The sequence below is a fragment of the Biomphalaria glabrata genome, chromosome 6 (assembly GCF_947242115.1).
Source record: "Biomphalaria glabrata chromosome 6, xgBioGlab47.1, whole genome shotgun sequence".
In the NCBI taxonomy this organism is placed as follows: domain Eukaryota; kingdom Metazoa; phylum Mollusca; class Gastropoda; family Planorbidae; genus Biomphalaria; species Biomphalaria glabrata.
The window spans coordinates 39,288,782-39,305,275 of NC_074716.1; the positions used below are offsets into that span (position 1 = coordinate 39,288,782).

The 16,494-nt window shown below is 34.4% G+C and overlaps 1 protein-coding gene across 8 annotated transcripts in view; it reads left to right on the forward strand.

Moving 5' to 3' along the window:
• The window catches only part of LOC106056458 (intermembrane lipid transfer protein VPS13D-like), a 75,351-nt gene that overhangs the window by 54,413 nt on the left and 4,444 nt on the right, over positions 1–16,494 (forward strand). For 3 of the 8 annotated variants that reach the window (XM_056031567.1, XM_056031572.1, XM_056031568.1), the window contains exons 70-83: positions 797–869; positions 1,353–1,531; positions 4,339–4,395; positions 5,676–5,726; positions 8,015–8,131; positions 8,832–8,981; positions 9,230–9,376; positions 10,058–10,188; positions 10,873–11,054; positions 11,199–11,272; positions 14,152–14,319; positions 14,450–14,653; positions 14,870–15,123; positions 15,998–16,167. In XM_056031567.1, coding sequence (XP_055887542.1) covers positions 797–869; positions 1,353–1,531; positions 4,339–4,395; positions 5,676–5,726; positions 8,015–8,131; positions 8,832–8,981; positions 9,230–9,376; positions 10,058–10,188; positions 10,873–11,054; positions 11,199–11,272; positions 14,152–14,319; positions 14,450–14,653; positions 14,870–15,123; positions 15,998–16,167 — 1,957 coding nt within the window. The remainder of the gene's footprint in view (positions 1–796; positions 870–1,352; positions 1,532–4,338; positions 4,396–5,675; positions 5,727–8,014; positions 8,132–8,831; positions 8,982–9,229; positions 9,377–10,057; positions 10,189–10,872; positions 11,055–11,198; positions 11,273–14,151; positions 14,320–14,449; positions 14,654–14,869; positions 15,124–15,997; positions 16,168–16,494) is intronic. The other 5 variants (XM_056031569.1, XM_056031570.1, XM_056031571.1 and 2 more) reach the window with 5 other exon arrangements.

Below are 16,494 nucleotides of genomic sequence, written 5' to 3' on the forward strand. Positions count from 1 at the left end.
AAAGGTCTTGGTTTGGAATCATGCTGGAGGTGACATCAAAATGTCTATATTCACTTAGATTTAAAAAAGGGACCTTATATAAATTTGGCCAGTTATAGGTGTATAACTCTACACAATTATTACAAGAGACTTACTGAGTCTAGAGAAATGTTACTGTACTTTACAATGACTTTCTGAAGGGTTATGTTAAAATCTTTCTCTATGAAGTTCCACATACAGGTGGAATTATTCCCTTTTCCCCATTGGTAGTGCTTTATGATGATAGAAATAAAACTGCCTGGTCATCTGGTATGTGCTCTGGGTTGTCATATCAATACTCCTGGGTTCCGACCTTGTCCACTGCTATCTCTCGATGTCCTGCCGGAGGTTTGGGCTAAAATGTAATAATCTTCAATTTGAAGTTTTTACTTATTAAAACTTGGACTAAGCTTATTATCCCAAGGCACTACCATCAGAAGAAAAAATAAATTTAAAAAATGTAATAAAACAAAATTGAATAACTTGTTTTTTTTTAAAAAGGAAATGCATACTCTTTTGTATTACGCAATTATATATTTAAAAAAAATGGATTACAAATATTGAAAATGAAAGCTCATCGACTGTGGACAAAATGGAAAGTCACATAAATCTAGAAGTAGACTAGATGTAGAAATTTTCTGCAATGAAATAAAAATGTTTTATTTTAAGTGTATTTAAAACAGAATAAATAAATAAAGCTCATTATCCCACGGGGCTAGATCTACCATCAGAAAAAAAATATATCCTAAAAAAATGATTTACTTTCTTCTGCTCACAGGATGGTCATCTCATGTGTTTAGTTGCCAACATGTGTGTTCAAGCTATTGGTGGGGATAAAGGATTGCAGGATGGTAAGTACCAGCACATTGTAAACATTGTCTCTCTATTGGTTGGGGGTAGATTATGTACTTGAACTCAAGGCTGTTGTATGACATGTGTACATTTTGTCTTGCATTTTACAGATAGTAGTGTTATTTACTAATACATGTCTTTTATGTATCAAACATTTGAAGAATATATTATGTGTAAATTGTTTGTAAATTATAACTGAGTTCAACAAAAACAAAGGCTTTTGTGGAAGAAGCCCATTGAGTTTTAACAGTGATTGATTAATTGTTTTGTACAAATTAACAAAATATATATTCAAAATTTTTTTTTCTTTAAACTAGTAAAGCTAAAACATGTTTGCAAGTGTTTCTAGAAAAATTTTTTTTCCATTATTTTGAAATTTAAACAAGTTGCAACTATTTGTTTAGAAGTGCCTATTTAAATTCCTTCTTGAAAGTATTTGAAACATAAAAAAATGTCTCCTTTCTTCCTTTTTTTGTATTCAGGAGCCCTGGCCATTTTTGGTCCACTTCCTGATCAGAAGTCATTTTATCCATCACCTGTCATCTTCAACCATACACTCATCTCTAGGCAGAAGCTGCGTCCTGGATCAGGATGTGTTTCTGTGAGAGTGAGTGTGGATGGACCTATACGGGTCATTGAACTAGTGGATATACAACAAAGAGTGAGTAGACACATTTAGAGTGTACAAACTGTTCACAAAGGCTGAGACAACAAACCTTCTACAAATAATCTCATAACTAGTGTAAAAGTAGAATTAAAAAACATGAAATCTGTAGAGATAACAAATTAATTATCAACATTTAAAAAAATGACGTACTTGACATTTAAAACTTAACCAAAAGGACTAAGTGTCAATAAAAAATAATGAAGAATGTAAAGTCAGAGTGGGAAGAGTGTTCTATTCTTTGTGAATGGACCAAGCAATTTTTCCATTGACACTTAAAGCCATTGTCTTCTGGGGTCAGTTCAAGCTCTTCTCTTTTTGCAAATGTCATTTTTCTCTTCTTACTTTGCTTTTTATTTTTTTTACTCTGAAAAGGAAGCTAGTTACATTTTCACTTATCAAAAATCAATAAAATAATAGTTCAAAGTTATCCCATGTAATTTATATTTAGCACTTCATTGGTGATGGAGTTAAAGCACAATTTTTTTCTTTAGAGCTTTTTTACTTTTGAGCATTCAGACGGTCATTTTTTTTTGAGCTTATGACATTTTCTTGTGACTTTTGTGTTTCTTACACCAGTTCTTTCTAATTTTGTATATTCACAACACTTAATAAGTTTTTGATTTTTACATTGACTTTAGGCCTGATGTAAATTTTCAACAAGTTTTCTATTTAAATAGCCAGAATTCAAAACAAATCTTGCAGTCCATGTGCCACAAATTAGAGTTCTTTGACTTGACAATAAAATAAACAACATTCTGTCAGAATTAGAAATGATGTTCCTCTCCTGTCATGGAGTTACGAACAGAGATTATCACATTATGTCGTAAACATTGTGTCTATCAGCATGGCCATCATCATAGTGTCATCATGTGACTTATGTTAATGTTGCATTGCCCTGCTATCAGTAACAGAATTCTCAACTGGAAAACTGTAGAGATGATGAAGTGCTTTCTAAAAAAAGTTTTGGGTAAAGAAAGAGTCAACTAGGAAGATTTGTATTGCACTAATCCAAGATGTAAGGGACAGGACTCACTAAGAGTTATTGACCATGTTGTGTTAGGGAATAAGAAGTTCTTTAAAGATCAGCTGGCTTCTAAAAGAGACTACTGAAGAAGTCTTACATAGGCTGCAACATATTCATCTGTGACTCCAATAAAAAGGTTCAGACTGCCAAAAGAGAACCTATAGCAGATAATGGTTTTGTTTGTGTCACAAGTCAATATAACAATGTAGATTATATGTCATCATAGTGAAATGGCAAAGTACACTCTTTTTAAATCTTTGGACTTATCTTTACATTTTTTGCATATGCATTGATAGTTTAACTTTTTCCCCTTAAACACTAACTGGGTTTGAAATGTTTATACAACTGGGTTTGAAATTGTGTACACAACAGAGCAAATACAAATATATTCTTTGTGCTAACAGGAACTGGTCTGTGGATTATAGTACACCATTTGTAATTACTATTTGATCACTTTTGTTACAGATTAGAAAAACTCATTGATACACTTTATATATTTGTGTTACTTTTTAACCATCACAGTGCACTAGAATGTGCTGTATTCAAGATTCTAAAAGAATGAAAAAGAGCAATTATTTAGCCTTTTTTTATTTCTAATTGTTTGTACCTAGTTTAAACATATTGTATTTACTTTTGTTGGCCTTAATCACAGTTGTTTTAGAAGTTTTAGACTTAGCTTAAGAAATGAAGATTACTCTCTAGCCTTAACATCTTGCTGAGATGGCAAATTCCATCTTAATGACAGCACATCCCATATAGCCAGGAATTAGTGGGTGTGTCTATGAAAAAGATCTTGGAAATTATCTAAAAAAAACAAAACAACAACAACAATCAACATTTATTTTGTTTGACTTACTCAGAATACTTAGAAGATTAGTGGTCAAGACCATATATTCTCCACACTTTAAGACTTGTTGACCAATTGCACATCGTTGGTCCACAGCACTACAATTATTTTGTTCCTCTGTTTCTGTTGAGCATCTTTCATTTCACATTCTAACAATGTGATCCTAGACAGTTGATTTATCAGACCAACTTGTTGATTGATCAGACCAGCTTGCTGATCTCTTGACTACATTGTGATCCTAGACAGTTGGTGATCAAACTGAACATCACTGGTGTACTTCACCTTAGTTACTTTGAAGATCAATATATTAAATCATTTGGTTTCAAACAGCCAGCTGAGAATGTCTATCAACTAGTGATTATAAAGTGGAAGCTCCTCCCCTAACAGTTCATTCTGCCTCACAGACTTGCTCAGTTTGTTTCTTTTTGAATCAGCTCTCATAGGGAAGAGTCTCTATTTTTTGTTATATGTCTGTCCATCTGTCACTTTCATATCTCAAACTAAATGTGCTATTAAAAATACTACCCTAGGCTTGTAACTTATCTCACTTATTAGCCATTTTGAGCCACCTGAATGGACTGGGTTAGTGTGAAAAATGTGTCGTGTTTAACAAGTCATTAGCTTTACTAACCATATGAACTAATAACTTTTAAATGTTTTATGGTTCATCTTCTATTCAGATATCAGTTTCCTATCTTGTGTGTCATGGGCCATTATAACATCTTAAACCATATTATACATTGATCATTTGACGACAATCATTACACCACTTTTGTTTATTACCATAATATTTTAATTTTAAGACCTCTTAGGACTTTAATTGCACACTACCATCTAGATAATCATATTACTAAAACTTTGAAAGCATGCCTGAAGAGTGAAGTTCTTTTTTTTTTTTTAACACATCCCTCACCGAACGTCCCTTTTCAGGCGTGGTTGAAAGATTATACAGAAGCGTCTCGTTTATCCATATTATTGGTTCAAAAGGTCAGTACAGAAAAGCTTTGATGAGGGAAACATTTATAGCAGTAGTTAGGAGATTGCTGTGTGTGTGTGTGTGTTGTGGTCCATGGCTTACAGCAGAACTTGACCCAGATAGAAACTATAATTGAGAAAGATAATACAGTTAGAAAAAGTTAATGTTTGAAAATGTAACACATATGTTGTTGTTTTTTAATATTAGATAACCAAACTTTTGTGTATGAAAAAAATTAGACTAAAACTAAAATTATAGTTGAAATATTTTTTTTAAAATAAATTTTCGTCAATTTTGTGAATTTATTTTAACAGTAATGACTCAAAAACAACAACAAAAACTAAAAAAAAAAATTACTTTTCTTTTAAAGTACATGAAATAAAATTTTTTGAGCAGTTTAACTTGTTTTATTATTTATCCAACTTTACCTGAGTTCTTACTTAATCTTTTAATCAAGCTAGACATTTCTCAAATACCTATTTCAGCACCATAAAAAGTTTGACTAGTTTCTCATTTGGATTTTCTAAACCTAGTAGTCAGTTACTTATTTAGTAGATGAAGAATCTAAAACATCATTAACCAGGAAAGGCTCAATCAAATAATATCTGACAAGTACTTGTACACATTTCGCTATTTATGCAAGTTCATTTGTCATGTGTTTATTACTGTTCAACACTGTTTTCCAATTAAATTAAGTTTTCCCTTCAGAACATTATGTCTCTAAGCCAGGTCAAGTGTAGGTCACACATTTCTGGGCTATTTGTTAACAAGTTTTTATTTGGCTAGCTCAATGGCCAACTACTTTTATTACCCACACTTATATTCAGTGTCCAGTAAGATTTGAACATTTCTTAGGGCTGATGAGTGCCCTATGGTCCATAGTTTACTCTTTACAATGCCCATATTTTAACTACTGCCTGGTATAATTTGTTGATGGATTGTTGATATTGGGGTTACTTTGATTATGTAAAGTTCACTAAAAAAAAAATTTAGCTTTTCCTTCTCTGGCTGAATTTCAATGTCTATTTTGTGTTACATTTTACAATCAGAGCAGTCCTCTGAGATAAAATTACATATATGGAAACTATTTACCCCTTCCTCCCCCCCTCCCATACATTTGAATAAAAAGCATTATTGCTGTCAGGGAGTCTTTTTTTTTATTTAATTTTTTTTTTTTTTTTTTGCTAGTACAGTTAAAAAACAACAACTTTTTTTTTTCTAAGTAAGAATAAAGCCTTTTTATAACTCAATGTTCCACTAAAGCCCACCCCCTTCTCTTTACTGTGTACAGAGACCAGCATCTCTATGTCATCATATCTGTTCTGGCAAGGTGTGTACACCAGTGAGTGTTGGCCAGTTTTTGTTTTCTTGGTGGCTATATTTAGTGTAGTTACATTTTGTGCCTTTAAAGAAGTCTGTTACTTTTTTTTTTACTTTCATATTAAAGAAAAAAAAAGTTATTCTTTTTTTTTTTTTCTACTAATAAATGATTAATTTTTGGCATATTAAAAACATTTTCATTTCTTTTTTCACTTTTTCTTCTGTGCATTAAAAAAAAATGGAATTTCCTGACTGCCTAATGAACAAAATAATTCTTTTTTTTTTTAATTGTTTCTTTAATTTGCAGTTGAATTGTTTTTTGTTTTTTTTTGTTCAACTTTTTAAAACTTACCCAACATTTCAAATGAAAAACAAAAGAAAAAGAAGTAACAAAAAGGAAAAAAAAATTCTATCAATGTTGTATTATTATGAATAGAACTTTAAATCTACTAAACAATGTTATTTTGTTTTGATGGGACATATTTTATCATTAGCAAGCATAAAGCATATATTTTTTTTTGCATATACCTAAATTTCCCTAAATTTTAGCAAGTAGTAGTCTCTGCTGGGGTTATAATTTGCCTTAACACCTAAGTATTCAATACACCTAGGTATTCTGTACACCTAAGTATTCTGCAGTGTTAGCTAGCATGATAAGCACTTCGTTTATTGGATAATGAGCTCAGTGATTATGATTTTCATGTTTACAATGTCATCAGCATAATCAGTTGTATGAGAGTGTATCAATGACTTAAAGCTAAAAACACCACCACCTTTAAGTATACCACAATAGTTCTGTTGATTTATCAGACCAGCTTGTTGATTTATCAGACCAGCTTGTTGATTTGTCAGACCAGCTTGTTGATTTGTCAGACCAGCTTGTTGATTTATCAGACCAGCTTGTTGATTTGTCAGACCAGCTTGTTGATTTATCAGACCAGCTTGTTGATTTGTCAGACCAGCTTGTTGATTTGTCAGACCAGCTTGTTGATTTGTCAGACCAGCTTGTTGATTTATCAGACCAGCTTGTTGATTTATCAGACCAGCTTGTTGATTTATCAGACCAGCTTGTTGATTGATCAGACCAGCTTGTTGATTTGTCAGACCAGCTTGTTGATTTGTCAGACCAGCTTGTTGATTTGTCAGACCAGCTTGTTGATTTATCAGACCAGCTTGTTGATTTATCAGACCAGCTTGTTGATTTATCAGACCAGCTTGTTGATTTGTCAGACCAGCTTGTTGATTTGTCAGACCAGCTTGTTGATTGATCAGACCAGCTTGTTGATTTATCAGACCAGCTTGTTGATTTATCAGACCAGCTTGTTGATTTGTCAGGCCAGCTTGTTGATTTGTCAGACCAGCTTGTTGATTTGTCAGACCAGCTTGTTGATTTATCAGACCAGCTTGTTGATTTATCAGACCAGCTTGTTGATTTATCAGACCAGCTTGTTGATTGATCAGACCAGCTTGTTGATTGATCAGACCAGCTTGTTGATTTGTCAGACCAGCTTGTTGATTTATCAGACCAGCTTGTTGATTTGTCAGACCAGCTTGTTGATTTATCAGACCAGCTTGCTGATCTCTTGACTACAACTAACACTTCTACTAGTGCTTACAATATACAAATTTGCCAAATAAAAATGTATCTATGCAGGTTGTTCACACAGTCTCTTTGAATAGCTCAAGAAGTTATTGTAAGAACATAGGAGAAAATTATTACAAAACTCATGTTCACATTATTATGGGGGGGGGGGTCTTGTATAGAATGCCTCCTCGTGTGTACCATACGATACATGAAGCCCATTAAAGTGGTGCCTAGTTTTTAGCCATGTAGCAAGTGTTAGCCATAGGATCAATTGCATAAGTTATCTTTGTGTTAAGAACACTCATTTTGTTCTTTTAGTTTCGAGCCTTTTCTACATGTTCAATGTCTGCTATTAAAAGTGAGATTTGTGAAGAGACTATATGAATACCTTGTATAGTTTGAGTTAGAATCATATCACTAGTTCTGTCTTGCATCAATGAAATATTGTAAACAATCTTAATGTACTGGCATATGTTTATCTTTTAAGTCTGCTTGTTTCTGCTTTTTCAAACTCTGCAATGCCATCTCTAGTCAATAAAAAAACAAATAATAATATGTTTAACTAATTAATTAGTTAAAGAATAATTGCTATTTAAAACATGAATGTTTAAAACTGAATCCTAAAAATAAAAAAAAAAAAAAGCAATTGATGGCATTATTTTTATTATTTTCTTTATTTCTGTCCTTCAACGTAACTGAACTGATTCATGTTTTTTACTATCCAGCAAGTGATTAAGAGGATGACCATGGAGAAAGACCTTGAAGAATGGGAAGTGTATGAGGAAGTGAAAGGCCGGAGGGAAACCAAGCCAAGTTCTGGTCGAGACTCTCTTAACATTGAGGTCAGGATTTGTTTCACTAATCATTAAATATGTTGATTGGTTCATGACTTCAAAGATTTGTTTCTTCTTATATTTATGTGTATACATATAAAAGAAAAAGTAAAGTTCCCCTTTCATCCCTTGTGGTCTATAGGGCAGATGATGTTAAGGTTGCAACTGTTTCTTTGGGCTACCATTAACGAGGGCATCATGAGGCCAGCACAACGACCAACCACGTTTACTTTTCCCCAACTAGTCTCAGGGAACCAATAGAGCTGGGTGGACTGGACTCAGAGGCACCCATAGATCCCGAAATTAAAAATCCCAGTCTTCACCAGGATTCAAACCCGGTTCAGAAGCCAAGCGCTTTACCGCTCAGCCACTGCGCCTCTGTGTGTGTATATATATATATAATTGACACATTATCCTGGCCCACTAAGAAGTTTTATCCTCTCAATGTCAATTAAAGGTAGAAAGAAAGAAATTTAAAATCTATCTGTAAAGATAATTTAATTAAATTTGAAGATTTTATACTGTTTCATTTTATTTTGTGTTTTTCTCTTTGAAGTGAAACTTTGTTTAAAAAGCACTTGACCTAAGTATAGGACATGAGAAAACTTCATAGAGGGGAATACCACCATACAGAATCTTATGATAGAAACAAATGAACAAATGGAAGTTGAAACAAGATTTCAATGCTGTGTATAATTCTATCTTGCAGTTGGTGATAACTCTGAAAAATGGCATAGGTGTCTCCCTGGTGAACAGTTGCTCTGAAGAGTTGATGTACATTACACTGAAGAACATCAACCTTGAAGTACAGTCTCAGCCCTCCTCCACAACATTTGATATCAGTGTAGCACACATTCAGGTAACACCAACCTTTTTTTTTTTACATCCCTTTGTGCCTCTACAATTTGTTTGTTCTTCACTAAGTCTGTCTCAAACAAAGAATGTTCTTATTATATAGTCTTATTTTCATTTTATATACTCTTACGTACATATTGTTCTCTTATGTTCATTTTATTTACTCTTTATGTACATTTATGCACACCTATGTACTCATGCATTTTTTTCTATACACTTATATACTATTTTGGGGACTTTGACTTTGTCTAGGCTGACAATCAGATGTGGGGAGCACAAAGACCTGTGGTCTTGTATGTCACTCCCTTGTCCAGGAGTGATGTGCCAGACAACACACCAGCTCTACATATTTCTGCCTATAAAGTCCCAAGTGGCAAGTGGAATGCTCAAATTTTTAAGGTACATTTGAAGTTCTATAAAATGTAAAAGTACTTTAATGAGGTTTCATGTAGGGTGTTAGTAAAGTTCATTTCTAGATAGTGATTAAAATAATTTTAATAGTGCAACTTTTGTAGTTACGGAGATTTTTAAAATAATGTATAATAAAGAATATTTTAAATTATATCTATGATTATGAAATGTTCACATGTAATAATATAATCTAATAATATTTTTTTTTGATGTAAATATCTAAATATCAGCTTTAATTGGATCATCATTATTTATAATAATTTAAAATAATCATAATAATTTAACTGGATTTATCATTCTTAATTGACCACTGGCAGACAATAGTTATGCTTGTCCTGGATGTGGCAAAATATGTAGGTCACAGCTGGGGCGGTGTAACCATGGGAAATACTGCATTCCTCATTAATCTTCTGACTCAAAGACAAGCCTTATTATTATTATTATCATTCCAAATTATCTAAAAAAAAAACAACCCAAGGATTTTAACCTATGGTAACATCTGTGTTGCTGCAAAGAAAATACTACATGATAACCATTTTCCCTTTAAAACAATTTATATGAACCTTCAGTAAAAAGAAAAATGAAATGTCAATGTTAATTGCTAAAAATGTACTTAGCTTGTTAATTTGTGTCACTCTAAATGAACTATTTTATTTTATCATTAAAAAGCATTTATACATCTCTACCAAACGAATGACACTTCACATTGAGGAGCAGCTGATTTATAAACTGCTGCAGCTTGCTGGTGTTGGGAAAGATGATAAATCCTTGAATCAACTGGAAGGCAATGAAACCTACAGGTCAGAAGACAATCTACAAGTTCTAAGACAAACATGTGCTTGGAAGTGCAAATAAACTTAGCTGGAGAATCACATTTAAAATGAGTCAATGACAAAGTGCTTTGAAACACTTGATATAGGGTTCTAAATGTAAGGGAGGCAACAAGGACATCACAAACATAGATCATAACAGTCTGTAGCACAGTTTTTTTCTCAGTCCCCTAGACTTGGGAAGAACTCTTTTGTTTCTCTCTATTGTCAACATTCCTTCTCTAGTCTAGTTCCTATCTGTGCACAACTTAGAGTGCATCTTCTGCACTAACTTGAAGGGCGGTCTGCAAGGCAGGTCAATAGCAATATATTCAATCATAACATTTTTCCTTTACTTTCCTTGGAAGAAATTATTGAAAGATGGTAAACTGCCTGTTGCTAGGTGTAAGATTTGGTGAAGTAGGAGTTTGTCACATTTTATTGTTGCTCTCTTGTTCTTCTCATTTCTTAAGCATCTAGTTTGTGTCTGGTCTTCCCATACCTGAGTTAGAGAGCACCTTAAATTGTAATTAACAATTACAATAATAACTTGTTTATTTCTGCTTGATTTATTTTTTCTGAGGAGGTCAACACTGATCTTAATTTGTTCTCAAATGAAAAATACTTTCAAACGAATGAAATTCTCAGTGGGTTTTTTTTGTTGTAACATTTCAGAGCTCTGTCTGCTGCAACTGCTATACAGTCCACACGCTATTATTTTGGACACATCAAAGTCAACTTTAACCGTGTGACACTGAGTATGTTGACAGCTAGCAAATTGAACCCAGACTTGAAAGCCATTAAGAATTTGTTAGGAACAAGATTGATAGCCTTTGAGCAGGCCAATATTGAGATGCGTAAGTGTTCTCTACTCTTAGTGTTGAATCATTCTTTAATGGTTGACTTTCAAATTATATTCCTAAGCATATAGAAATTGATAAACAAAAAAAAATTGAGATTACACTTGGTATAGTATAATAATTATCATGTTTTTTCTTCAGGTTCTTTTGAAAAGTTTTACCTGTTTGAAACTAAAAATTTTTTGGTGAATGAAATCAAAAATCATTTTAAGGAAGTAAGTTATGCATTATGTTGAAATTGTTTCATTTTAGGAATGCACTATGTTCAAATTACTGATCATTTTATGGAAGCAAGTTATTTTATTATGTTATCCACCCATCACTTTCCTGGCCTTACTATAATTTGTTTGTCTCTCTGATTAACATTTCTTCATTGGAGTAGAACAAACCTTGATGTCCTATGACTTGATTTGATCTTCACTTTTGCTTTTAAGTCTCTCATTCCACACATGGTTAATTTTTGCTCTTGGTTTTTATTTGTTTTCGCCTAGCACTATAAGCCACTTCATCATTTTTTTTTTGCAATTTTTTATTTGTTTCAAACTAAACAAAAACTAAGATTTGCTGCTGCAAGGGTAAAAAACTGTACATAGAAATAGAATAAATCTACCGTTAACCCTAACCCTGCTGAACCATAAGTAAAACATAAGACATCTTCAAAAAGGAAAACAAAAAGGCAAGCAATAGATACAAAGTTTGTTGAAAATGTATCTGTCCAATGTTGTTTTTGACAAATGAAGCAGAATAAAAATGTGGCCATCATAGGCTGATTATAAAGGACAGGAAATCTTTATGAGAAAGGAGGACTAATCTTGAGGATAGTTTGGCATGTACACATCTGAAACAGGACGAACTGTCACGTCCCCCAGAGAAATAGCTGACTGCCTTGCATCCTCAATAGCAGAAAAATCATCCACTGCACACTACACGCCAGAGTTCCAAAAAGTCAAAACCAGGGAGGAAAGACACCCCATTGATTTCAGGTCAGAGAACAATGAAGACTACAACAAACCGTTCTCGCTTGAGGAACTGAGGGAATCGCTGGACAAGTCACATGACACAGCGCCTGGAGAAGACGAAATCCATTACCAGTTCCTCAAGCACCTTCCCGAACCCTCATTGGCAGTCCTACTAGGGGTCTATAACTGTGTGTGGCAAACAGGCGCTTTCCCAAACAGCTGGAGGAAAGCCACAGTTATACCGATACCTAAACCGGGAAGAGACGGCTCTGACCCAGCTAACTATCGACCAATAGCACTAACAAGCTGCATCTGCAAAACCATGGAAAGAATGATTAACAGTAGGCTGGTCTGGTACCTGGAAAGGAATAAAGTGATCTCAAACTACCAATGCGGATTCCGGCAGGGGCGGACAACAACTGACCACCTGGTAAGGCTGGAAGCTTATATTAGAAATGCATTACTCAGAAGAGAACATCTAGTAGCTGTATTCTTCGATATAGAAGAGGCCTATGACACAACCTGGAAACATGGCATTCTACGTGACCTGGCGCTTATGGGGCTTAAGGGACACCTCCCCCGTTTTGTGGAGGAATTCCTGAAAGATCGAAAATTTCAGGTCCGAGTGGGCAACTCCGCTTCTGACACTCATGACCAGGAATGGATATAAGAATGAAAAAGCTTGCAATGCAGTATATAGTCAAGCTAAAATCCAACCCCACGAACCCTGCTTTTGACTCCATATTTAACCCCACAGAGGTAGAATTATACAATCAAAGGCCTAACGTCATACAGCCGTTGGGCCTTCGAATGAGAGAACCCATCCAAAATTTAACCCCACCCATTGACCAAATCTCTAAAATAGAAACCCCTCAGAATCCTCCTTGGCTAATGAATAAACCTAAATTAAATTTATCCCTCCTTAATTTCAAAAAAGAAAATACAGACCCAAGCATACTACAAGTCCACTTTAGGGAACTGCAGGAGAGCTACGGAGATTGTGGCACCATCTACACAGATGGATCCAAAATGGAGGGAAAGGTCGTGTGTGCCTGCTCCTTTCGGAACAAAACAATCTCCCGTAGACTCCCCGATGGCTGCTCCATCTTTACGGCCGAATTGCACGCAATATTGCTTGCACTTATGGCCGTAAAAGCATCAGAAAGGAGTAAATTTATAATCTGCTCCGACTCCAAATCTGCATTGCAAGCTTTGGGGCGGATGAAGACTGACATCCCATTGGTACATAAGAGCCTGAAGCTGTTGGACCAAATAACAGCCGACTGTAGGGATGTCACCTTCATCTGGGTCCCCTCCCATGTTGGCATTGAGGGAAACGAAGCCGCAGACAGAGAAGCAAAGAGAGCCCTAAATCATGCGGTGTCAGGAACCCAAATTCCCTACTCGGACCTGAGACAAAGTATTGCCTCTGCCACCTATCGAGAGTGGCAGAACCGATGGGAGGCTGAGACTCACAGTAAACTCAGGCAGATTGTGGCGGATGTCAGGTGGCGGCCCACATCTAAGGGTCTGACAAGGCGTGGTAGCACAACCATGTCCAGACTTAGGATTGGCCACACCTACATCACGCACTCTTTTGTACTGAAGTGAGAGGAGCCCCCACTTTGCGAGTACTGTGACTCTCGCCTCACCGTGGAACATATCCTCGTTGATTGCCCCAGATACCAGGATGTCAGGGCGAAATATTTTAGAGCCACTAATCTAAAAACACTATTTAATAATGTCGACCCTGGGAAGGTACTGGGCTTTATTCAGGAAGTGGGGCTATCTACGAAGATCTGATTTCTGAATTTGTGAACATGCACTATTTACATTAGATTTTTACCAAATATTTAAATTTTTACTACCTTTACTATTTTAACTGTGAATAGACCTTGATTTTAATTATATCACTGTATAGAATCTGGCCCTTGTTGTTTAGAGAGAGAATAGTCCTTAAGGGACTGCAGGCACGACATGGCCTAAATTGTGCCGATGTGCCTCAAATCAACAAATCAACAAATCAACACATCTGAAACATTTGTAATGGTGTTAGTAAACCTTGAGCATTCATTTTAAAAGTAGAAAGCTTTGGGATACTAATATTCCCCACATCTGTTTTTGATCATTAACAGGAACTGATTGGACAGGCAGCCAAAATATTGGGATCTGTAGATTTCTTAGGTAATCCATTAGGCCTGTTCAATGATATCACTGAAGGCATATCAGGTTTAGTCAAAGATGGAAACATCACTGGTTTGGTTCAGAATGTCACGCATGGATTTTCTAATTCCACCGCCAAGGTAAGTACTACTACTTTGTTTGTTTGTTTTTTAAAATACATATACTTTAAATAAAAAATGTTTAATCAGTAGAAGGCTGTTTGCTTGCTGACCATACCTTAATGTTTGTATGATGTACATCCTCACCTAGGTTGTAAGCTCCTTATCAGATGGAATTAGCATTGTTACCTTTGATGAAGAGCACAATCAGCGGCGTGAGGCCTTGAGGAATGTCACTTCTGGGAGTAGCTCCGACCATGTGAAGGCTGGCATCAAAGGTCTGGGTCATGGCCTGATGGGTGGAGTGACTAGTTTAATTTCTCAGACCATATCTGGGGCTCATGAGGGTCCCATGGTAAGTACAAGTTGTCTAAAAATACTTTCACTAAATTTATCTTAAATTTTTAATGTATATGTAAAAAATTATAAGAGTCAAATTTCAGAATGGATATCACTTAACATATCAGTGAACATCACTTAACAAAATTCATTCATTATTTTTCTAGATGTTATTCAAGATTTAAATACTAAGATATATGTTACAATTCAATCTCTATTCATTAATTGACAGGGTTTGATCAAAGGAATGGGTAAAGGTGTGATTGGTACAGTTACTAAACCTGTTTCTGGAGTACTGGACTTAACTTCGGGCTTTGCTAATGCTTTACGAGACACAAGCTTGAGGACATCCCAGAGATGCCCTGGCCGAATGAGACCGCCTCGCTGCACGCTTGGCCCTGGGGGACTGTTGCCACTGTACAGCAAATCTCAGTCTGAAGCACTGAATACACTTTTTGAGCTGAATGGAAATGACTACACTGAATAGTGAGTATTCAAATATTTTTAGTGTTTAACCATTCTTTTAACACATTAACATCATTAAAAAAAAATTTGTCTAGAAACATTTGAGCAAAGAAGACTGAAAAGCAAAAATATTTTATATTAAGCTTTGAACAAATATTTTTTTTTTGGTTAATTTTCTTGGAATTATGCAAGCACTTTTTAAAAAATTACACAAGCACTTATCTGTTCTGAGAATTACACATTAACTCTTTCTCTTCGTAATTATTTTCCTCGTTCCGATAGAATTATTGATTTTGCTCATTTGTATTTCACTATCCTGTTATGATTAAACTTCAATAACTTTTGTGTTTGTTATCAGAAAATGTTATATTTGGTATCGAATTATAGGGGAATGCATGATCTTTTTATAGATTTAAAAATCAATTTAGTTTAATGGGTTGAATCAACGTTGGCATCGTCAATTAGGAGAGAAAGAATTAAAGCACTTTTTCTAAACAAAGAAATTACTTCTTTAAGTTCTTTGTCTCTTCAAGTGTATCTGAACAAGGAATCTTTTGGCCCACATTTCAACATTTTAAATCCAGATAAATAATTCATTATCAATCATAAGACAAAATTAGGACATGATTATAGATTATATTAATGGGACATAGTCATAGGGCATTTTTATAATACATTATTTTAAAGTTTAATTAAAAACTATAATCACAAGATCATAATCCTAAGGCATAACATTCATTCTTATTCTATTATTTAAACAAAACAAAACATTCCTAAAAACATTTCACTTATTAATCTTCTTGATAGATTTAGTGAGTATTTTATTCAAAAGATTGAATAAGTAGCTCAAAGCTTGTTTTAACAAAAAGTGAGAACATTTCTTTCTCTTCAACAGCCTGATCGCAATGGAGACTTTAACTTCAGGCAAGAGCGGGGAAGGCATTTTGTTTGTCCTCATATCCAGCAGGCAGGTCATTTTCTTGAACCAGAAAGGTCACTTAAAACCAGAAGTCATATTACAAATAAGTCATGCTGACATTCTGCAGTGCTCCAACATTTTTGCTGGTAAGGTCACTATTCATCATATAAATATTTGGACTAAAAACAGAATTATTTCTTTGAATGATAGAATAAAGAATAGAGACAGTTATGCTGTATAGATTTTTTTTTTACTTTTGACATTATTTTATATTAATTTGAAGTTTTGAGAATTTTTTAAACATTTAAAACATTTGTGATACTTAAATTCAGTTTATATTTTTAGCATTAAACTGAAGTTAGGGATCAGTCATTGTCTTTCTCAGATGGAAATATGTCTCTACTTTGTAATGCTTAGTTTCTTCAAAGAGGGAGATGGCTTTAGGTATACATTGAGAGTTTCTGGGCAAGACT